At 36.0% G+C, this 25,153-nt stretch overlaps 1 protein-coding gene across 1 annotated transcript in view; it reads right to left on the reverse strand.

Moving 5' to 3' along the window:
- TBX4 (T-box transcription factor 4) overlaps positions 1-24,874 on the reverse strand; it is a 233,241-nt gene extending 208,367 nt beyond the window's left edge. Inside the window, exons 1-2 of the mRNA XM_082245737.1 lie at positions 24,536-24,874; positions 4,622-4,777 (exon numbers count right to left, since the gene is read on the reverse strand). Of these exons, the coding sequence (XP_082101863.1) occupies positions 4,622-4,774 (153 nt within the window). The 5' untranslated portion in view covers positions 4,775-4,777; positions 24,536-24,874. The remainder of the gene's footprint in view (positions 1-4,621; positions 4,778-24,535) is intronic.
- Positions 24,875-25,153: the final 279 nt, after the last annotated feature.

Here is a 25,153-nt window from a genome sequence, read left to right on the forward strand (position 1 = left end):
TTCATTAGTCGGTGTCACCCCTTTCACATCATTGGTGATGTGCATTATTCAAGGGTCCAATTACAGTGCAAAGATCACCATCTACAAACCAAACCTACTCAGCAATCTGCATGCATGATGTTTCACAGTGCAATATATCATGCTCTAACATACAGTATCTCACAAATGTGAATACACTATTATTGAGGTTCTGTATTAACCTATTAAGATTAATAAAAAGTTCAAATAGTGGATCCATCCCTGCCGCCCACCACTCACATGATCAATCACGATGTGACGGTGTAGACCAGTGGAACGCATACTCAAGCTCTCTTCAGGGTTATGAGTACAGCTTGCATTCCAACTCCGGTAGAGGCATCCTGCAATAGTGACAGAGGAGGCTCCAAATTCACTCGCTATCTGAAAACCTACTGACGACTAATGGCAGCTGGAGTGAAACCCCCCTGCGCCTAGGAGTTATCACATTGTACAGGGAGTGCAGAGATGGTCCATGTAGATAATGGTGGGTACATTGACTGGAACCCACTGCCCTAATGAGAGCAAATATATGCTTTTTGCTAATTATATTGCACTTTGAATCATTATGTTGCATACATGTTGCAGAGACCATGATATATTGCACTGTGAAACATGCATGCAGATTGCTCAGTAGGTTCGGTTGTAGATGGTGATCTTTGCACTGCATCGGACCCTTGAATAATGCACACCACCAATGATGTGAAAAGGGTGGGACTGACCAATGAAGGCGGTCCACTTTGCAGGTATATATGGGTCATTTGCCTCTTTGGCTCTGAGGAAGAGGGTTCGCCCTGCAAACGCATCAGCCCAGCCATTACGGATGCCATCTGGTATTCCTGCAGCATTGTATTAGTCCATGTCCTGGAGGCTACCCGTCTATGCAGCATTTTGACATGCGCTTTTTACTACTTTTGTTTCTGAGTATGATGTATGTTACCTTTTATTCTTCAATAAATATTTTAATAGTATTGCAGGTTGGTGCGCCTTTCTCTTGTTTTTGTCACTTCTAGTACTTGTGGATACCCATGGTCCTGAGAGAGCAGCAAGACCCCAGGTGCCGTGAATAAAGTCTAGGATACACTCCTTTTCCCTGAGCATAGCACCTGAGTGCAGGAGTTACGTTGTATATTATTTAAGGATATGTGTGTTTCCAATGTTGCCCTTTAGACTGCATGAAAAGATCCTACACCTGCGGGGAACCAAACCTTGCCTGGTAGGCTTATCCCTGATAAGTGTAAATCTCTAAACAGACATCACTAGAAGGCATTGGGGTGGATTTACTAAAACTAGAGAGTGCAAAATTTGGTGTAGCTCTGTACAGCTTTCGGGTTTTTTTGTGAAAGCCTAATTAACAAGCTGAAGTTAGGAGCTGATTGGCTACAATGCACAGCTTCACCAGATTGTGCATTCCCTGGTTTTAGTAAATCAATCCCATTAGGGTATGTATTTAGGAACTTGATATAATTACCATGGAAAGAGAGTATGAGTAATTTTTTTGGCTAAAAACTGCTCTCCCTGGGCAAGAAAAATGCAGCATATCAAGAAGTCAAAGAGGGATTTTATTACTGTTTAATCCTAAATACTGTAAATACAACCAACTAATTTTTCAACCGCATTTTCAAATGCTGCACTTTAAAAAAAATACATTTTTTAAATGTAAAAAATAGAATGTCTTCTTCTTTTATGCAATCTTGTCCTAAAGATCTGGTCAAATACTTTACAATGCCCTGCCAGATGATATAGAGACATATATTTTTGCAATTTCACATTGTTTTATTTGATTTCTATTAAATGCTTTAGATCACAAAACTAGTTGAACAGCTGAGTGCATTTTTTGCTAGACCAAAAACATCAAGTTCACCATTACCCAGACTATTGACTTTATTAACATATTCTTGGAAAATTAGTAAAAAAGAATTCTAAAAAAAAGCCATCACTGATCCCTCTAGCTGCATGTACTGTGAAGTAATTCAACCTCAAGGATCACAACAGAGACTTTGAAGTCAGGTTTAAAATATAACTAAAGGCAAAACTTCTTTTTAAATGTTAGAGTGGAGAGGGATTAGAACATCTGTCAAGTTTTTAATGCTTTCTGTGCCCCCGTTAAGGAGATTCACCATCCCTATTTGCCCTGTTTACCATTTTCATTGAAAGAAAATCACACATTTTGGGTTGTCCTCAGAAAGGTAATGAAGGGGAAATCTTCCAATGGGGACACTAGTTCTGGTGACCTGGAGGTCCCCAAGGAATTACCTTAATTTTCAGGTATTTCTTCTCACTTAGCAATGGGACAGGAAGGGAAATCTCCACAATAAGACACAGATGGGGAAAAAAAGTTTGACAGGGGTTATAACCCTTCTTTTGCTCTTTTGAAATAAAAAAAAATAGTTTTGCCTATAGTTCTACTTTAACTGCTTGCTGACACGCCGCCGTAGTTTTACGGTGGCAGGTTGGCTCTGTCCCGCAAAACGACGTTCCTGTACACCACAGGGGAAGCTAATCATTGGGTCTGGTGGCCACGATTGCCGCCGGGCACCCGCAATCGCTCCCCATGAAGACAGAATGGTGGTCTGCCATTGTAAACACGGCAGACTGCTGTTTTGTCAGTAATGAACACAGGGATCCTGTGTTCCTCTTATTTCATGCTTTCTGTGTTCATGCAGCAAGCCCATCCCTCCAAAATTTGAAAGCACCTCCTAGGGACTCACAAAAGTGAGTACATCCCTCACATTTTTGTAAATATTTATTATACCTTTTCATGTGACAACACTTTGCTACAATGTAAAGTAGTGAGTGTACAGCTTGTATAACAGTGTACATTTGCTGTCCCCTCAAAATAGCTCAACACACAGCCATTAATGTCTAAACCACTGGCAACAAAAGTGAGTACACCCCTAAGTAAAAATGTCCAAATTGGGCCCAATTAGCCATTTTCCCTTCCCGGTGTCACGTAACTCGTTAGTGTTACAAGGTCTCAGGTGTGAATGTGGAGCAGGCATGTTAAATTTGTTGTTATCCCTCTCACTTTCTCATATTGGTCACTGGAAGTTCAACATGGCACCTCATGGCAAAGAACTGTCTGAGGATCTTAAAAAAAGAATTATTGCTCTACATAAAGATGGCCTTGGCTATAAGAAGATTGCAAGGGACCCTGAAACTGTGCTACAGCATGGTTGCCAAGACCATACAGAGGTTTAATAGGACAGGTTCCACGCAGAACAGGCCTTGCCATGGTTGACCTAAAAAAGTTGAGTGCATGTGCTCAGCATTATATCCAGAGGTTGTCTATGGGAAAAAGACGTATGAGGGCTGACAGCATTGCTGCAGAGGTTGAAGGGGTGGGGGGTCAGCCTGTCATTGCTCAGACCATATGCCGCATACTACATGAAATTGGTATGCATGGCTGTCGTCTCAGAAGGAAGCCTCTTCTAAAGATGATGCACAAGAAAGGCTGCAAACAGTTTGCTGAAGACAAGCAGACTAAGGACATGGATTACTGGAATCATGTCCTGAGGTCTGATGAAACCAAGATAAACTTATTTGGTGCAGATGGTGTCAACCAGGCGAGGAGTACAAAGACAAGTGTGTCTTGCCTACAGTCAATCATGGTGGTGGGAGTGTCATGGTCTGGGGCTGCATGAGTGCTGCTGGCACTGGGGAGCTCAAGTTCATTGAGGGAACCATGAATACCAACATGTACTGTGACATACTGAAGCAGAGCATGATCCTCTCCCTTCGGAGACTGGGCCGCAGGGCAGTATTCCAACATGATAATGACCCAAAACACACCTCCAAGATGACCACTGCATTGCTAAAGAAGCTTAGGGTAAAGGTGATGGACTGGCCAAGCATGTCTCCAGACCTAAACCCTATTGAGCATCTGTGGGGCACCTTCAAACGGAAGGTGGAGGAGCGCAAGGTCTCTAACATCCACCAGCTCTGTGATGTCGTCATGGAGGAGTGGAAGAGGACTCCATTGGCAACCTGTGAGCTTTGGTGAACTCCATGCCCAAGAGGGTTAAGGCAGTGCTGGAAAATAATTGTGGCAACACAAAATGTTGACAATTTGGGCCCTATTTGGACATTTTGACTTAGGAGTGTACTCACGATTGTTGCAAGCAGTTTAGACAATAATGGCTGTGTGTTAAGTTATTTTGATGGGACATCAAATTTACACTGTTATACAAGCTGTACACTCACTACTTTATTTTGTAGCAAAGTGTAATTTTTTACACTGAGAAGATATAATAAATATTTACAAAAATGTGAGGGGTGTACTCACTTTTTGTGAGATGATGTATAGCTTTATGATGTAAATAATATGAAGAACACATTAAAAAAATGAATAAATATCAGAAAGAATCAAAAGTAGAATTATTCCTATGTGTCACTTGTTCTGACAAATAACAATTTTTTTCCTGCTGTGTCTGGAGATAGGTAGTGAAGAACAATCTCCACAATGGGACACATACAGCAAAATAAATAAATAAACTTGACAGGGGTTCCTTACTCCAAAATCTAAATCCAAAACTAAGAAAATTTTTGGATTTAGATTTGGATAATTTTTTCATCAGTCAAAATACACAATTTGGTTTGCTCTTACCTGCTCTGGATCTTGGCTCTGTGGACTGTTCAATGTGTTGCTTAGTCCAGCTACTCCCAATGCTGGTGATCCTGCTGCTGCTTCAACATGTCCAGAAGTTTGGCCTGTTGTAAACCCATCCTCACCTTCAGATAAGCTTTTCTCCTGTAGCATTTCCTTTTTAAAATAAATAGAGTAGTATTACTTTGGGCTTTTCACCTTTAAAACAATAAAATAGGTATGCAGACTTTAACTAGTGTTAAAGTTGAACACCTTCTCTATAGGAGAATGCATTTGTCTTGATGCAAGGCCAATGTAAGTCGTGTTATATGCAGTTATAGTTAACTAAATAGCATCAACGGGCCACAGGCTTTGCCCTCAAACACCCCCAAGGGCCATGTAAGCAGTTTTATGAGTGAAGCAAACCCAAAACTGCAATAGATTTTTTTAAAATAGTGCCATAAAACATGTAATATGTAGAAACTTAAGATATCATTACAAGTTGTGTAGTATTCCAACTTGGATTATCAAAAGTCCCAAAAGTCTTGTAATCACATTAAAAATATAATTCAAAAATAAAATATGACTTAAATACATGACACATAATTTATTAATAACAATGTCCATCATCATAAACTTTCAAATTAAATATGAAATTAATTAAAACAAAAGAATAATGGACCCTGCTTCAATTTTAAGAGATTTTTCTTGGTTGTTCCTTACCAACTGCATTGGAAAAATTTAACAGAATGATTTTATGGTTTTCATGTAGTTGCAGTACTTCCTGTGAATGTATTTTTACATTTTATAATATCTGTAGAGAACTTTAACGGACTGATGCATTACAATTTAATTTCTAACCTGGGTCAGTGCAAGTTGTTACATTTACATTGCTTCTAAGTCTTCCACATTTATCACAATGGCTCATAGAAAAAGTAGGGAAAGTTGGATGACTACATTCATAAATTCCTACGGATACCAGTTTGGGATAATGAATACACTGCAAACAGGTGCACTTTCCTTAGTGTAGCCACACCACATACTGCCCTGGGAAATACAGCTTATGTTACTGTGAAGCTCAGTTCTCGTTTACAGCCTCAATCATCCCCATGTCCTATTACTCTTTTTGTATCACTTGTCTAACTCTTGTCCCCATTTATTAGGGTAAATGATGTCAGTTTTCTTAGGACCATTCTCTTTTTTGCTTATTAGATCCCCTAGATATGCCATCCTCTTTGGTTATCTTTGTGTCTATGTTGTCATTTTTTGTCTCTGCCTCAGTCTTGTGTTTGTAGTGTTCTTAGAGATGTTTTGCTTTTACACCTGTGACCTGTGTGTATTTCCCTGCATTCTGTAAAACATTCATCTTTTCTATAGATAATGGCACCCATGCTTGCCCAGAAACAAGAGAAGAGTCTTTAGTGGGATGTGTTCAAGTGATATCTAAGGGTTGGTAGGATATTTTCTAATAGGTGGCTCTTATAAACTGAAGATCATGAATCCAGATCTGCTCTGTTGCTCTGTTCTATGTGGCTTGTGTATCTTAAGTGTATATTCTGACTTCTCTCAAATGACTTGACTAACCACCATTTGGGTTCTATTTTTGTCTCAATGTCAAAGGAAAAGGTCCATAAGCCGCACACCATGAATCTGACCCATGTGCATGAAATGAGATGAATGGCAGCCTCACCTCAGACTCCAGCCAGGCCATGCCAGGCTGCCATTACTCTCACCTCATGCACATGGGTCTGCTTCATGATGTGGAGCTTATGGATCTTTTCCTTTGACATTGCTGTGGCCTGGAGCTAAGACTAGCTCCCTGTCCTAGCCTGCACTCACAGTGGTGTAGTTGGACTTTACCTCTCTACCTGAGCGGCACCTAAATTTTGTCTTTTTTCTATTTCTGTCTGTTTTATTTCTGATCTGGTCCTGATTCCTGAATGCAAACTGTCTAAAGCCATTCCTAATTTTCCTGCTTTAAGCATGGTCTATGCTTTCATCTCATGAGATTGGGGGAGACGTGATGATTCACAAAGTCCTTTTCTTGATTCCAATTTTTTTAGTTTAACTTATGTACGACATTCCACAGTTTGTGTTGCATGTGCATGATATGAACAGGACAGCTTTACAGCTGGATCATAGCTAAACCATTTGCTGGCATGTATTTGTTTACGTAAATGTTTCCATGTGTTAAAAGTCCTTAATAAGTCAACTGCTTTGTTGGCTTATTTGTTAACCTTAGGCTTCTCACTGAAAATAATGATTTATAATTGAAATATAACTTGTCAAAAATAGCTTATGGTTTGTAATATATTTCAATTTACATAGCTGCATAATTTATTATTATGTTTCATAATTTTTTTTTTTAGTTATAATGATTAATTTTTTTCTTAGTTTTCTTATCATTCTGTAGGCGTAATTGTTATAATAAGCTTGATCTTTGTGTCTTTTGTTTTTCTGCCGGTGTTTCTTTCCTTTGCTAAATAATTTACACATTTTACATTTAACTAAAGTGACTGCATAAGTATGTGCATGTTAGTATGATTAATTTGTTTAAATGTATGTAGGCATGATTACAGAACATATGTTTGGGTAATCTAGTCAAGCTACGTTTTCTGTGGATCAGTCCAAAGACCACTTACCAGTTTACTCTCCTTAGAGTGGCAAAGAAGTCCTCTTCAAGCATAGCACCTAATTGGGAATTATATTTATTCCTTATAAGGTCAATGACATGGAGGTGGAGATTATCAACCGTGTAACTCCCTACAATGTTAAAAGCATTAACATCATTGGATCTTAGGGGGGTGCTTAGAATCACCCAGAGGGAGAGATTCTGTACTTGGGTCCTTTCTTGGGGGGGGGGGGGAAGAGACTTCTCACCACTCTGCATTTTGTGAACTAGCAAGTAGTCTTTCTACCAGTTCAATCACATGCTGGTGACACAGATTTTCCATTGCTTCCTTATCTATAAACACGCCTGTAATTCAGAGATACAGGCAATCGTGTCATCAATGTATTATTCTCTACAGATTAAACAAACATGCTACATTAAAATGAATTAAAATGCAAATTCCTGACATATCTGATTTTAAATCAATTCATTCATCGCTGCTCAACAAAACTGTCTCAATGTTTACGTGGACATGTAAGAACAGTTACCTTGTGTGACGGTGTAGAATATATAATGAGTAGCGCAGAATGTCTAGAGAGCTGCACAGTGTGCCCAGTGTATGTATTCAAGCAGAATCAGTGTATGTTTGCATGGAAAAGAGGGAGTAGAATGAATCCCTCTTGTGCGTGTGAATGTACATGGAGTATATCTGGAAGTGGCTTGTGGTGACGGTTGGTTTGGCTGAAAAAGGATACTTAATCACAGTCTTACAGATTGTGTGTAGGGGTGTGGAATCATGAAATTATGCATGTGAAATTATGAAAAAATATACGTCACACAGAAGAAATCAGAACAAGTAATATATACATTTCCTTGACAGTTTAAAGAGTCTGTATATTACCATACCACACGCAGAAGTAAACATGTACCTGTGTGGGCATTTTTGCCAAATCGACTCTGCAGCAGGCACCCCCAAATACCTACAGTCTTCTTTTAATTGCAGAACATCCTCAGAGCCCCAAAACATAGAACACACCCTTGTACAAACACATACTAGAACAAAGATAATACTCTGGCCTACTTGCTCCTGCCCCACAGGTTCCTATTGCCAGTACAAGACGTTTTCTAACTGCAGCCTGAATATGTTGTGCAAGAATAGTATTTTTTGGAGGAATGGTGGCTCTTCAGAAGTATGCAAAAGGAGCTTAAATCCAGTAACCAGTATTTTAGTGACATTAGCACCCCTGGTCTAACTGGACCGACATTTATCTGAAAGATAAGTGGATGGTTGGGTACATATTTTTTCTAGCATGACCTATGTTGACACTTCAACAACAGCCTGGACAACCCAGCAAGATGCAGCATTAACATTATCAGTGCCAGAACTACCCCTTTTAGAAGGCACTCTGCCCTAAGATAATTGTGCCTTTTGGTCCAACATAGCTACAGCTTCTCTTCTGCTTCCTTTCAATCGCCCTGGCCAGTATTCATATCCTAACCACCAGTTGTCTTTATCTTAAATCATGTCAAAGGCATTAATTTTTACATCACTCAATTTTCCACTAATGTTACCCCATCAACAATATAAACACCATCTTCCATCTTTCAAATGCCTATCACATTCAAAACTTTGGCTGTCCTCATACAGATTATTTTCCTCCTTATTTAGATAGAGGGAAATGTATTGTGTCAGTTTTACAAAAAGCAAACATTGTGACTGAACATGTGTATTCACTGACAACCCAAACTAGGAACGAAAATTATTGTATGGGTTGAAAAGGACTGAACAACATTCTAGGACAAACCACTGGGCTTGACTTACCGAAAAAGTGCAAAATTCTGACTTTCCAAAATGAAAGGTTGCTTTGTAGGGTAAGTGTTAATTTACCTTTGTGAATAATATAAAGCTTTATTCACTTCGATCATGCAATCATATGCATTTAAAATTAAATTTCTGTTTGCATTTGTTATTTTGTGTTATTATAATAAAAAAGTGAAACAAAGCATGTAAAAAATTTTTTTTTACCTTTTTTTCACACAATTAGGGTTCGAAGTCAACAGATCTTAAGCATTCATTAGGCAGAATGAACATTCACTTCGCAATTTGAACATTCTCTACTTTTTTAGTAAATCAGCCCTATAATATGTCATAAGCATAGATAGGATTAATCATGCTAGCATTTTTCATTTCTTTGGGAACTGAACCTTTCTCCTGCTGGGGATGTGCTTGCCTGCTAGTGTTACCTTTTACATTTTTATTATATTCACTTGTACCTTGACAGATGTATTGTAACATGGAAGGAGCATTGTTTCCCAGTGCCACTTACACTCTCGCCATATGTGTATATGAGAATATTGCCATTGTAGTCACCTTGCTCTGCTGAAAAGTTAAAGTATTATAGTAAATATGTAGTAAATGTGGCAATAACTGCACTGTGCCTACTGAGGGATCCATGGTTGTCACTAGGTTGTCACTGATCCCATGCCAATTAATATATAAGATGTTAAGGCAGGATCCAGAGAAGTATTTAAAAAATTGGAGTTCCCTTCCCAATTATTAGGGCAGGTGTCCCGTTTATGTTCTACTACATGAATCAATTGTAAGAGAAGAAATCGAAACCTTTATTTACATACAAAGAACTATATTTATATTATATTAACTACCATGCCCTTTAAAACAGCTTATGTTGTTCAAGCATCCCACAAATCCTATGATTTTGGCTATAAACACATCCCCCCCCCTTCATTTTATCATTTTCATTATGAGAGTGGAGTGATTTGTAGTTTACAGAAAATAACATAGAAGGAAGATTCCTTTGTTTTTGATTTAGGTAATCTCCTAAGACGACACTGCATTTTTGGCAAATGCAACAATTATTTTCTGTACTTTCTGAAAATGTTCCTAGCCTTAAAAAAAAAGATAACTAATGCAGCCACCACATCTAAGGAGTGGTAATTGGAAATACATCAAATATTTGTTCTTGGGTTTCATAAACAATAAACAACTGAAATCTTTTTTTAATAAATAATTTTCACCATTTTTCATCCTTTTTTTGCATTTTAGTGCTACTGATCTTCTAAAAACTTTATCAACCACTACAGTGTGCAGTTCAGCATTAGAATCACATCTTTGCTTTTGATCAGTTTATTGATAGTGTTGGCATGGCTGCTTGTAGTTGTAGCTATGGGTGTAGTTGACAGGGTGACGAAACGTGAGTAAAACTGATAGTTGTCACCCCACAGCAAGAAATCCCTGAACAATAGTTTTTATAGCAGAATCACCAGGTGTTATTTTAGTGGAAGATAAATAATTAAAACCATCTTATGGAATTACAGAAACATGTTAAAGTTTATATGTGATTTTAGTGATGCATTTACAGTAGATCGACTTTAATGGTGTATATTGTGGTTATTGTGTACACACAAAGTGACAACACTGACACTATCTAGTCTATAATTTTAAGTGCCAACAGCTTCAGTAATGTAGGAGAAATGATGTTACATTAATCTTTATGTTATTGGGAATGTATGACTTTATATACTCATTTATGTATGCTTGATACAGTTTATATTTGCCACTGATACTCAGTTTAGTGTGATTGGGGAACACCTTGAAAAGCTGATTCATTTAAACTGGAGATTAGAAAATTAGCACAAATATGAAGTTGTTGCCAATAACAACCAGTAGTTCAGTGTAGGGAAATTTCAACAAAAATTCTGATTCGTTACTGTGTGCAAAAAACATTAAAAGCTCACTTCTGTTTTAACCGCTGGCAGACCGCCCCACGCAGATATACCGCGGCAGGGCTGCACTCTATGCCAGATCATGTACCTAGACAATTCCAGGTCTGGGACACGATGTCCGCTGGGACCCACGGATCGTTCAGGAGAAAGGTAAAACAGTGGTCTGCCTAGGTAAACAAGGCAGACCATCATTTTGTGAGATGGGAATGTTCTGATCCTGTGTCCCTGCTAAGCAGGAACACGGATCTTTACATTCCCCAGTCAAAGCACATCCCCCACAGTTAGTAATCACTCCCAGGGAATACAGTTAACCCTTTGATTGCCCCTGATGTAAACCCCTTTCCTGCCAGTGTCATTAGTACAGTGACAGTGCATATAGCACTGTATTGGTGTCACTGGTCCCCAAAAAGTGTCAAAAGAGTTAGTTAGGTGTTCGATTTGCCCACTGCAATATCATAGTTCCGCTAAAAGTTTCTGATCGCTGCCATTACTAGTAAAAAAAAAATGAAAAAAAAAATATATATATATATATATATACCATAGTTTGTAACCGCTATAACTTTTGCGCAAACCAATCAATATACACGTATTGGGATTTTTTTTTACCAAAAATTTGTAGCAGAATACATATTGGCTTAAATTGATGAAGAAATTAGATTTTTTACATTTTTTTATTGGGAATGTTTTATAGCAGAAAGTAAAAAATATTGTTTTTTTTTTTTAAATTGCCGGTCTTTATTTGTATATAGAGCAAAAAATAAAAAATACCACCAAAAGAAAGCTCTATTTGTGGGAAAAAAGGTCACACCTTTTATTTTGGATACAGCCTCTCATGACTGCGCAATTGTCAGTTAAAGTAACACAGTGTTGTATCGCAAAAAATTACCTAGTAATGAAGGGGGGTAAACCTTCCGGAGCTGAAGTGATTAAAGTGTTTCTCTAGGCAAAACCTTTTTTGCCTTCAGTATCCCCATTGGAGATATTCACTACTCTGCTTTGTACTGGTTACTATTCTCACAAGACAGAAAGTGATGGAAATCCACAATTTTAGGGTTGTCCCCAGAACAAGAGGTAAGGGGAGATCAGCCAATTGGAACACCTGTTTCAGGGATAGCTGTCCAGGAGAGGAATTGAATTTCCCTCACTTTTCGAGATTTCCTTAAACTTCCTGTTGCATCGTGGGGGTCAATGAGGTGGATGTGAAGTGAAATTTCCACAGCAGTACACAACATAAAAAAATAGATTGGCATGGGTATTAACTCTTCCCAACTCTATTCAAAACTACAAAAAAGTTTAGGCTATACATGCACTTTATTAAATTAGCCTACATTTGTGTTGCCAATGCATTGAAAAAAAAGGGGCAAAGTGGACTAGTTAAGGTGGGATGAAATTAATTGGGCAAGGATCGTAAGAAATAGCTTTTGCTGGAGCACAGCTTGTTCAATAGTGTTATTAACTTCAGCTTGCTCAATAGTGTTATTAAACCCTCATTTTTTTTTTTACATTAAAACAAACATGTTATACTTGCCTGCTCTGTGCAGTGGTTTTGCACAGAGCAGCCCGAGTCCTCCTTATCTCCGGTCCTCTCCCTCTTGACGAGGTCCCCTACAGCCAGCAACTTGGTCTGGGGGCACCCAAGCAGGCACGTGTCCATTCACACATGGAGCCGTGACTTGGACCCGCCTTCTCTGTCTTATGATTGGCTCACTGGCTGTGATTGACAGCAGCAGGGGCCATTGGCTTCCGCTGCCAAAAGCTAATCAGGGGTGTGAGTCTCCAGAGAGACAAGGCTCTCGTGGATATTGCAGGATCGAGAGAGGCTTAGGTAAGTATTAGGGGGGCAGAGGGGGGGGGCTGCTGCACACATAAGGTCATTTTGCCTTCACAACCACTTAAAGCTTTCACAATAAAACCTAGAAACTGATTGGTTACTATGAAAACTGCACCAGATACTGTGTGCACCAGTTTTAGTAAATCTCCCCCAGTGAGTCTAAACAGGAAAAATTATCTGAATCTGTTATGTTTGTCCTTATGGGCAGTTGGTTTTTATAGCCACCCTTTTACTAGAAGACCCCCTGTCTCTCAATTTTCAGCTGCAGTATGTGGCACTAGCCAGCACAGCAAACCTTGACATAGAGGAAGTACTTGACAATTGCCTGTCACTTGATAGTACAATGCTGTTTAGTATGATGATGGTAAGCAGAAGTTATTGCTGACTTTACTCCTATATGTGCAGTGTATTCCTATAGTTGTGTCTCTGAGCTGCCTTTGAGAGATGTAACTCCAGTACGTATAGAAAACAGCATTCCTGCTATGCCTAAAGGATTGTATCTGTTAACACAGCCTCTACTTATTAGTTGATGCAAATGGTTAAAGGAAGAGATTTTCAAAGCTGCAAAGGTCAATGAAAGAACCAATCAAATGTCTTAAAGTTGTTCAAAGTGGTGAAAAAGTTTGAAGTTTGGCTATGGGTACTCGGCTTTTTCATCACTCTTGTATATCTCATATTAATGTGTTTTAAACAACCCCTTCAAGCCACCTCCCAATTGTCCTTTAAGTTGATCTTTAATGCCCAGGAGGCAGTACAAATTCTCTATCATGTGATTGGCTCTTACAGTGGTCACATTATTAGGATCCCATCACATTGGCTCAGAAGTTGTTACCTAGAGCTATTGATAACAACTCCATCAGTGTGCTGTGAGCAGGCTATCAGCATACAACCTCAGGCCACCATGAACACACGTGTGCAGTGGTGGGACATTAAAGCCCACTTACTATTCTTGCCAGTGCATATATGCGTTACAGAGTTGCCAAGAGGCTAAAGGACATATGTGTTATGTTAGTACTGCAGATGGGTATTTGCTTAAAATCTCAATGGTAAAATGGATGCATTAGAATTTTTTTTTTTTTTTTTATGAACTTTGTTCACTGAGTTGGTTTAAGTACCCCATAGTAAATAGTAACTCTTTCTATATATTTTTAAAAGAATAAGAACAGAATAATGCGGGTTTTTTGCTTCACAAATTTCTGATAATAAACAAATATTTACCATATTTAGGTTACTGAAAGCTAGCAATCCATGATAATCGTGCAAACTTCTGATGCTACTATATTTTGAGGTTATTCGATGAAACCTTGGTGTTACTCCACACAATATTTTTAAGTATGCTTTACTGAATTTGTTTGAGCTCAGGAGTGAATTGGTGGTAGTATTAGTAGTATCAAATGTAGTAATAGCAGTTATAACAATAATAGAGGATACAAATTTATTTTAGGAAGTGTAGATAAGTGTTTCCAAATTTTGACCTAGGCTTGAGGGGAAATACAATACCACTGTAGGAAAATTTCTCTGAATTTGAAAACAATATTTCCTTCCATTTCAATCTATTGTTATAAAATCTTTGTATTATATAATAGTAACAGCTTCCAGCTGTGGCTGGGAGCTGCTGAAATTATTTAGCAGTATGTCTAACTATACCCAGATCAAACCAAATATATTATATATATATATATATATATATATACTTATATATATTTATATATATACATATATACCAAAAAGAGAGGGGCACTCTCAGGTCTTAAAAAGGTGAACGCACAATGACGGTTTTATTCAACATTTCAAGGAGGCACAAGCTCGTCTTCTTCAGGATTGAAGACGAGCTTGTGCTTCGTCGAAACGTTGATTACAACCGTCATTGTGCATGCACCTTTCAAGACCCGAGAGTGCCTCTCTCTTTTTTTATTTATATGTGCTGCAGTCTCTGCTTTGCACCTGGGCTGATTTTTTATCCCTGATTTGTGTGTGGTGGCAGCCATTGGATATTGTATATATGAATATATATATGCGAAAGATGCATACATACATACATACATACATATATGTTTACAAAAAGCCATGGGTTACAGCATTTTATATGATATTTTGATCAAATATTTTTAGTATAAACCCATACTCAACACATTCACAGTGTCTTTTGTTAGGACTAGAAGGAAAAAGCTATGACATGCTAACTAGAAGTTGTTAATTATGGTACTGGTTTTGGTTCAGTAAACTATGTAAGATTTATACCAATATAACAAACATATGTTTGTTTTAAAATCTCCATCTTGGTGTCAAAGAGAAACCTAAAAAGAAAAATAATCTGTTTGCCTGGACCAGTAATTATATAAAGTATAAGATTGTGAGTTTCAGGTAAAAATAAGCATCCTTCAGAAAATTGCATGTAAACAATGTTTCATGTGATTTAGGTGCATAGGAGCTTTCTGGATATAAATGTGTTGTTACAAATAAACAGTTCAGCTGAAGCCTGGTGTATTTTACTGTTCATCAAAGCACCAATCAAGTTCATGTAAACTTGAGAATAGACGTACTTTAACATCTTAAAGCTAAGAGCCTTATTAAATAGTTAAGTTTACACTGCTAAATTAGATGTATCTTTAATCTTTATTTTATTTACCCCTTGCTAAGACTTTCTAAAGTCATGGTCTTGCAGTGTTGGAAAACAAGGATTGTGTGTCCTGCCAGTTGAACATACTAGGGGTACTAATATCCTTGACATGTGGCATATTTCTTCTTTTATGAGACAGCTCCAGATTTTTTTATTTTATTTCCCTAGAACATTTTTTCCTAGCTGGATTTTGTTTAAAAAGAACTTAATTTCATTTTCACTTAATGAAAGAAAACTGGTTAGGATTAGATTTCTTCAAAATGTTTCACACTTTTTTCTTAGCTGGCACATCAAATTATTAAATATTTCATTCTTTTAAAATGTTAATCAGTGAACTTTGATGTAGTGTGCTACTCTTTATTGCTGATAGTTTGGAAAAGTAATTTTAAGTCTAAACTTCTAATAATTGTGCTGTGCATTTTCTGTTTTATTTATGATATAAACCATCAACATGTATCTATGCGTTGTGAGATAACAATGCTGTTGTTTAAAGGGTGTTATGCAAATTACACATTTTTCATATCATATGTCATTTCTATCAATCTGTGTGTCCATATTTTATTCTTTATTCATCTTCCTTATTCATTGTAATTGGTTTGTTTTTCATTGGAAATTAAAAGTAAGATTTTGGGGTTAATTTGTAAGAGAGTCAGACTTCAGCATCAAATCAAATACAGCATGCTTCTAAAGCTTTCAGGCAAAATGGAATGCATTTAAGATCAAATTGGGATGCATTCGAAATAGGTTTATGATTCTCTTGAATAGTGGAAAAATGCATTAGAATAGTATATAGTGCATCTACCAAAACACAAAGCAAATGTTGCAATAAATGCTGCTCCATAAGATCAAACTAGAATCTCAAATATAGCCTTTAAAATCCCTGCTTCACAAACATAGGTCAGAAGAAAAGTCCAAAAATGCCCATGTATACAAGCCATTACTGAGTTGATGTAAAACTCTTTCCTTTAGCTATGTAACTCAAAGGTCCTAACTTGCTTGGGGATTTAAAGTGAACACTGGCTAAGAAAGAACTAGTCCCTTAGTAAATCAACCCATCTACAACACATGTACACATTTTGAAAATTTTATTTAAGAATACATTTTTAAACGGAGTATTTGATATCCCTAAATTCTAACTTAGGCAAACCAGATTTGTGAGATAAAATTGAATTATTAGTCAATAATAAAAAACAGTAATCCACCCCCTTTCTATATTTTCTTATTATTGAACTCAACTTAATATGATGTACTCCTACACTGTAGATTGTTGCTACAGCACATTTTAAGAAATGTTTTTCATGCACTGCAAATACTGTATATGTTAATCATTTAGATAGAACAGTAGTAAACGCCTATGTAAACCATGGATATATAAGCAGAGTGAGATAAAAAGACTTCTTTTAGATTTGGGAAAAGACAGGGAAACTCAATAAAGATAAGGTATGACAGGGGTTTTTAGAACCTGTTGCTCATCAGCCTAGACTTAACTGGAAAAACGCACTGTTTATTCTCAGAAGCTTCATCAAAAGCTCAATGTTTTGTGGTATTGTGCAATTAGCAATATCAGAAAGCATTTGTGAGATGCACAGTTTCATGTGGTTAAAGTTAACTTTACAGTCATAACTGTTTTCTCTTATAGCTTGAATACAAGATACTACTAGTCTTAATACTTAAGGTTTAGATCTGGCAGCCAAATAGTTCTGTGACATGAGCAGATTCTTCACATAATTCCCATAATTGGAGCAACATGAAATTTACAGCATAGTGTATGATTTTGATTGGTAAACTGGTCATTTTAGAGAGGAGAATTCTTACATGATATCTCATCACATCTCTTTAGGAGCCATTTAAGGATAGCTAAAAATACATTACATTTTTTTTTTAAGTAACAGACTGCAGAAACTATAATAAAGACACCCTGTCTGAAACCATATTCAAATTTCGAGAGGAAATTGGATGTTTTATGAATACATGCAATTTCTAACTAGTCGTTTTTCCCTTCCCATTCCTTTTAAAATTATAATTCTCTCCAAAATTCCCTACCAGGAAACAACCTATCCCTACCAGTTTTATATATTTTAACTTAAATACAACATATTTGTATATAGTGATAATATGAACTGGTCAGTTACAACAATACAGTAGATGCTATAAATTAGGACTTAATTGTATCCTAAAGGCAATAACCATACCCCAATACAGGGGATTAACCTAAAGAAATGCTGATATAATTGCCTGCTTATTTGTGTTTTTGCTGCAACCCATCCTCCTTATTATTGCTAATACTGCTAATGATCAAAAAAAAATCATCATCATTATCAATTTTATTTTCAAACAGTGAACATTTGTATTTTGTTAGAAAAGTGCTTACTATTTGTTAAGTTTTCTTTCATTAATCCCTTTCCCCTATCCCTTTATACACCATTATTTTTATTTCTTGCTTAGTTAGTGTTTCTTAGTGAATATCACTGACATCATGTTAGACTGTTTTTGCTAGGGGTAAGGTGCCCATAGCGACCTACAACATAGCAATGGTATATCCTACTTCAGAACAATGATAATGATCTGGAAAGTAGAAGGTGGGGAATGGTGCGGTCCCTGGAGCCCAAGACACATTGGGGGTGTCGGGGCTTGTGGGGGCTGTGCCCTCCTCGAACCAAAGTTATTAAAAGTGTATATATGTTATTTTTGTGTGACAAAGTACTGACTTAACAGTCTAAACCAGTTGCATATACTATATGTTTGCTCCTCAGACAATATTGTAAACAAAGTTCTTACTATCTAATAAAGGCAATATTTTTATTTTAAACATTTACTCTGATAAAATGTTTTAATATACATTGATATTATATTTGTTTTTAATGTATTTACATACAATGAAAAAGTAAAGGTATACTATAAAAAAATGTAATCATAGGTCAACTAACACTATTTTACGTATACAGCAACCATACATTATACCAAATTATCTATTGTGACTTTTCTTATGTGCAACTCATGTACTTATATGTACAATTTTTAAAGATTACAAAAATGTATAAAAATGGTATGGAATTAAACATAAAAAGTGATTCTTCTCTTTGTGCATATTCTTTTTACATGTATTAAAGAGTCACAGATTGCTTTGCTACAGGTGTGCAAAGTCAGTAGCACTGCATTTGCGTAAAATGCAATATTTTTCCCTTGAGCGAACTGAGAGTTTACCTTAAATATGGGTTTCCCTGCTTGGCAAATCTTTCATTTTTTTTTTCTTTTTTGCCTACCAGTAGACCAAATTATAGCATTTTAAGAATATTCAATTTTCAATGAAATATATCCTGTTTAGGCCATGCTCTAACCATAGTTTGGGTCATGGATAATTCCATGTGCAAGCAGCAGTCTTTTTCTAGCAAAGTATGTTTACTAACATGTTTATCTAAACATGGATTATGAAGCTATATAAACATAAAGGATTAGTAATATAATTGTGCAAATTCAGTTGGATAGAGCGGCAATCATCCCCGCCCAATTACAGATTACCTTTTAAAGGCAACTGTTGCGGAGCACAGGTGTGTCAATCAAAATGACTGATCTATTCACCTAGCCATTTGCTGAAGCAGCAATATCAACACATTCAGTTATGGGCCCACAAAGACTGAAGCTGTGCATTGGGGAATGGCCCTCTAATGGTAGCTGGGGAACTTTGAGAAAACTAGTTTGACTTTTATTTGAGAAAGGTTATTCACAATTGGAGTTTTTTTTTCTGGGTTTTTTTTATCCACTACACCACATAAAACTCTAACTTTATGCACCACAGGATAACAGTGGACACTGATTGAGCAAAAAAAAAAAAATCTGTGTGCCTCACCAAAATACTTTTCTGCCTACACTGCTTTTAAAAGCAATATATCATTTTGAAACTCAAATCTTGTCATATTATAAACGCAAAATGCCCTGACAAATACCAATGGCATACTAAAGAAACTATTTTGCTGCCAGCCCAAATTACATAGATTTCAGAAACTGACTAAGCAAGATCTCTTTTAATAGAGATTTACACAACAGTCCTTATTTTAAACTCCTGATGAGTAATCAGCAGTGAAAATTGATAAGGAATTTATGATGTGTTGTTTATATACATTTCTAATTGCAGAATGCTGCAAAGACTTAGAAGTATTCCTCACCTTTATATGGTTAGGAATGATTCTTCCCCTTGATAATAATTTTATATAGCCACATCTACTATGTATTTTTTTTTCATTATAATATTAATCTGGGAACTGAAAGAGCTGTCATAAAACAGGATACCTTATGTTTACGAGGGGTACTGTATCTTTGGGAATATTTTATTTGGTATATATATATATATATATATATATATATATATGCCAAAATAGTTGTAATGTATATTTTATGTTTTTCATCGTAAATCCATTCCAGTTGCAAAACATACTAAGATAACGTGAATGATTAATCTTAAATGAAAAATGAATACCAAATTGCTACTTTTGCAACCTTGGCATATAATTTAGTTAAACTCTTGGCTGTTTTTTTTTTTCCTCTAGATTTAAAAAAACATTCATGCCAAGAGCTTCATTTATCAAACTCTCCTAAATATTGAGGATCTGACATTGTCACTGAAGCAGAATTATCACAACACAACCCTAATCAGCCTATTCTGTTGAAAGTATATGCTCAGTATTTAACAAACTTCAATGAAAAATAAACTTTATTTTAAAATTTGCTTTCCCCAATTGTGAAAGCTTTTTTTGTGAAACATGTAGTCTTAAAAAAAAAGTGCAATATTTGTTCGCTGTTAGAAGAGATGCAATATACAGTAACAGAACACTTTTAAATTAATGCCTTGTGTAAGTGAGATGAATGAGGTTCCATATGGTCAGAAATGTCATTTTATAAATATAGGGTTAACTGAAGACTGATCTGTTCTAATTGTACATCAAAGCACCAATCAAATCCATGTCAATGACAGATGCATGTTAACGTTTTGGCATTTAAAAGGTTTAATAAATGGTACATTTTACCCTGAAAATAAAATGCATTTCTGACATGTACATTATTCAAATATTTTTTGACAATAGAAACAATTGTGCTCCTATCGTTGTATATACAAAGGTAATCTGAAACAAGAATTGTGGTGTAGTTTTTCTTTTAAGCAGTATCGCCTTATTTTTTTTTTTTTTTAACTAATAGTTACTGATTATTAATCCTATATGGATTTTTAGATGTCACATAAAAAGTCATAGATTTTGATTCAACATCAATCATCTGATAAATAAAGCAAACTGGGCTGATGTACTCGTCCTCCTTCATTTTATACCACATTTTCCATCCAAACTACAACATATCACCTTTGCTGTATCAATATGCTAGAAATCATATTTTAAGTTTGTCTAGTATAACACAGAACTATGCTCCCTTTGGAATCCTGTAAGTGTATATAATGAAATGATTTGTTTTTAAAATGTGTGAGAATTTGCATTCAAACACACACACAAACAAACACACACACACACACACACATATATACACCCGTTGTTTGTATGAATGTTTGATTTACTAAAGTGTGACATATGGCAAGATTTACGGAAGCAAAGTGTGTTCACACACCATTCAGATGGAGGATATTATTTTTTTAATACCCGCACTCATTCTCTCACAGGTTCACTTTGCCACTCCTTTGTAGACCAGACTTCTAAGTCAGTTTCATGGTAATTTAAAAAATATTGCATTTTCACTGAAAACGGATATTTTAAGTGAACACTGTTTCATTGAGCCAGCATCAAGGCCAATGCTTTAGTAAATTCATCCAATTATTTCCAGAGGGTGCATATATTTTTATAGTTTTGTTATCAACACGTAATCAAAATAACCTGTAGGCATAAATATCAAATATTGTAGTATTATGCATATTAGAAAAGCACACTCCTTTATTTTCAGGCTGTGTAGGAATTTACCCAACCTGGGCAGTCTCCCACTTATGTATGTTTATATAAGTAAACAAGGACTGTTTAAAAAAAAAGGAAGAGTTCTTCAGTTATACATGTGATAAATAATTCGAGGATGATCCATAAACAAGTAATATCCAATAAAGCATGTTAGGGATCATTCAGGCCTTTCCACCAAAAGGGTTGAAACAACCAGTAGTTTCAAAATGCAGTTTCGCTGAAGTGCTAAGGCAACATTGAATGATGTGCATCACAGCACCCTTTTTGAAATGTATCCAAATTACTGCATGGAGGAGTTTTGGGATTGCCAAATGCACTGCAGCACCAACAGCAAGTCAAAAATGCTTCCGTTCCCAAAGTTTGAACGTTTAAATACACTGCTCACAAAAATACATGGGTTTGCAGTAATATGAATTAATTTTTGTAATTGCTTAGCTAGAACTAGAAAAGAGTTGCTATCTGTCAGAATTTTTTTATACAAAGCACATTCCAAATAGAAGTGTTTAATTTAAAATTTAAATGAAAATAGAAACACACAAAAGCATTACAATTAAATTATTACAAAGTAGTTTATTCTATAATTTTATTGTTATATTTTAATAAAGTAATGTTGTGTATATATACATATATATCTATATATATATATATACATATATATATATATATATATATGTGTGTGTGTGTGTGTGTGTGTGTGTGTGTGTGTGTGTGTGTGTGTGAGTGCGTGTGTGCGCACGCGTACGCGCATTTTATCCCAAATATGTTGATTAAGGAAAAAAGACATCTGAGATAATCTATGCAGTTCAAATGTAAGCTGAGTGGAATTAGAAGGGACCTCTCTTAAACTTGAACAGAGACAGGGAAGAAGCAATAAAGATAAGGTATGACAACAGCATTGCAGGACCTGTTGCTCATCAACATAATTCTTTACGCCAAAATCAAAGCTATGTGTATGTGCAGCCAGCAGTCAGCAAAAGTCACTTCTAGAGACTCAATGTCATGTGGTTTTACAGGTGACTTGTTTCACCTCTTTGGGTTAAATATTTTCTCCTATGGTTTGACAAAATTATATACTTACAAGTAATACAAAGTATAAGAAGCTACTAACACATATATTTTTATAATACTCTTATTTCTATCTGCATACCTATATTTAATGAAAAACTATTTCTGTCACAGTATTTAACTGAAATATAAAATAAAATGATCTCATGCTTTCAGAGCATAAAACTGAAATTTGCTATTAAACATGCAGGGCCCTCTAGTTCCTCCTGTTTTGAACTGTATTGTAACTGTATTGTCTTCCCTCACATTGTAAAGCGCTGCGCAAACTGTTGGCACTGTATAAATCCTGTATAATAATAATAATAATGTTAAAATGTGCCATTTTCTAAGCCTGTGTGCATTCATTCCTTTCATATATTACCCTGCTTTGATACTTTTTCTAATTTACTAACTATTATATATTTGATGTTCAATTACATACCTTCACTATTATTTAGTTGTAGTTTTTGTGTAATTAATCCATTACTAAATAATTAGTAATTAGTTATATATATATATATAATTATAGAATTACTATTATTTTATTTTTTTTACTGACATGTTTAAAGAAGAAAACTAAAATGATATCAAGTTATTGTGTTTAATAGATGTATGAGTTAGATATTTTCAGCTTTGGTTTAAAAATACATAGCACTAATAATATTTACAGCGTGGTTTAGGTAACATAGGGTTTGATTTACTAAAACCGGAGAGAGCAAAATCTGGTGCAGCTGTGCATGATAGCCAATCAGCTTCTAACTTCAGCTTGTTCAGTTAAGCTTTGACAATAAAACCTAGAAGCCAACTGGTTTCTATGCACAGCTGCACCAAATTTTGCACTCTCTGGGTTTAGTAAATTCACCCTATAGAATCAGGTTGGTTTACTAAAAATAGAGAGTGCAAAATCTGGTGCAGCTGTGCATGGTAGCCAATCAGCTTCTAACTTCAGCTTGTTCAATTGAGCTTTGACAAAAAAAACCTGAAAGCTGATTGGTTTCAGTGCAGAGCTGCACCAGATTTTGCACTCCAGTTTTAGTAAATCAACCTCAACGTGTAAAACTGCACTAATAACGGCAGATTAATTTGTATGGTTGTTGATAATATTGCAAAAAGTATTCAGAGAAGTCTGATATAAAATTAAAGTACATTCCAATATTTTTTTTTGTTTAATATCATTTTGGTGATATATGTTCCCTTTTTATTGTTATATGCCTGGTGATTTACGGGTACATTAAGTGCTGCTACATATTTGTAAATTTTAAATGCTTTTTAGATATTTATATGATGGTTTATTACTAATACTCTAATAATCTAATCTAATCTAACGATCAGAAATAGCAGGACAGAGTATTAGGCAAAGATTTGACAAACACAATTGTTTACAGTGTATAATATACAGAATGCAATTTTTCAAAATCCTTACCTTACCTAAATTAATGAAATGCAAATAATGAACCAAAATATGCATCCTTGACAGATAAAACAATGCACCAGCTATGAAATAGTATTAGTACAGACGTTTAATTTTGTATAGCAATGTCTTATTATTATAAAATTAAGAGAATTTGTAAGGTAGTACAAGTTTCTCTGTAGCTTAAATATATCCTCATAATGCAAAACATTTGCAGGCCTCAGTCTGAACAAAAACCTGCAAGTAGTTGTGGAACATCCACTTTCAGAATAACCAGGCCCAACATAGGCAGCTATAGGACAAAGCACTTGTAGTGAAAATGATTTGGCAGGCTGGGGGAGGAGAAGGGGGCTGGAGATGAAAAGAATGAACTTGCAGTTTCTGTGTACCTGCAGAAGGTACCAAGCGATTTCTGAAGACAGTGTTTACACTAGTGTGATGTGTCTCTGAAACCGTTATCATGCCAGTGACTCCCTTTGACTTTAAAGTTCAGTTTGTTTATCAAGTAACTCTAGATTATTATCGTGTCGTGTCTGTAGAAACTTAATGGGGGACGCCACATACATTTCTTTCTGCATTAACTGAGGCAATAACTGATTATGCTGTCTACACAAGTCACAATTCGATTAATATACTATGTGTAACAGAATACATTTTTATCATCACATACTAGTAACACAGGCAAAAAGGATGAGAGAAGAAGAGAGAAAAAAAATGAGTGGCACTTACACTGGCTTCAGTGGGTCCAAACTCTTAAACTTCACTTATATTTTGACAATTGCATCCAAATAAAAAGAAGTAACATGTCCTGAAAGTAATAGGTTTTGATTACAAGCCCTTTTCTTCTTTATCCTGTTACCGAGGCAGTAAAGACTGGCCAGAATCAGATTGGTTCTGAGTAAGACCGATGATGGTTCAGAAACTGAAGGCTGAGAGATGAGGGTCAGCTTTTGACAGGAGATTTAGAAACAACTAGTGGTACTGCTGAAATGGTCCCTGTCCAGTGTATGCATCCTTCACACTGATCGCAGACTGCAGTGAGGAGACATTCCCAGATCCCACAGAAACTTTTCCTTGATCTTCTCTAAAAAATGTTTCTCAGAGATAGAATTTTTGGCCTTCTTTCTCCCTCCCCTTTGAGTCTCCCCCCTCTTGCTGACGTTGCTGCTGTCAATCAGTTCCTTTAGGACTATGCTCCAGCAATATTATACACACTGAACTTAACTGTTTTGGTCCTTTATATATCACCATGCTACTGCTTTATGAAAACAACTCCCAGCCTAATTCAAAACCTTAGTGTCTGACCATTTCAATTTATAACTCACAACTATTTTTCTAAATTCCCCT

This window comes from Pelophylax lessonae (genome assembly GCF_965119305.1).
Source record: "Pelophylax lessonae genome assembly, chromosome: 2".
NCBI lineage: Eukaryota > Metazoa > Chordata > Amphibia > Anura > Ranidae > Pelophylax > Pelophylax lessonae.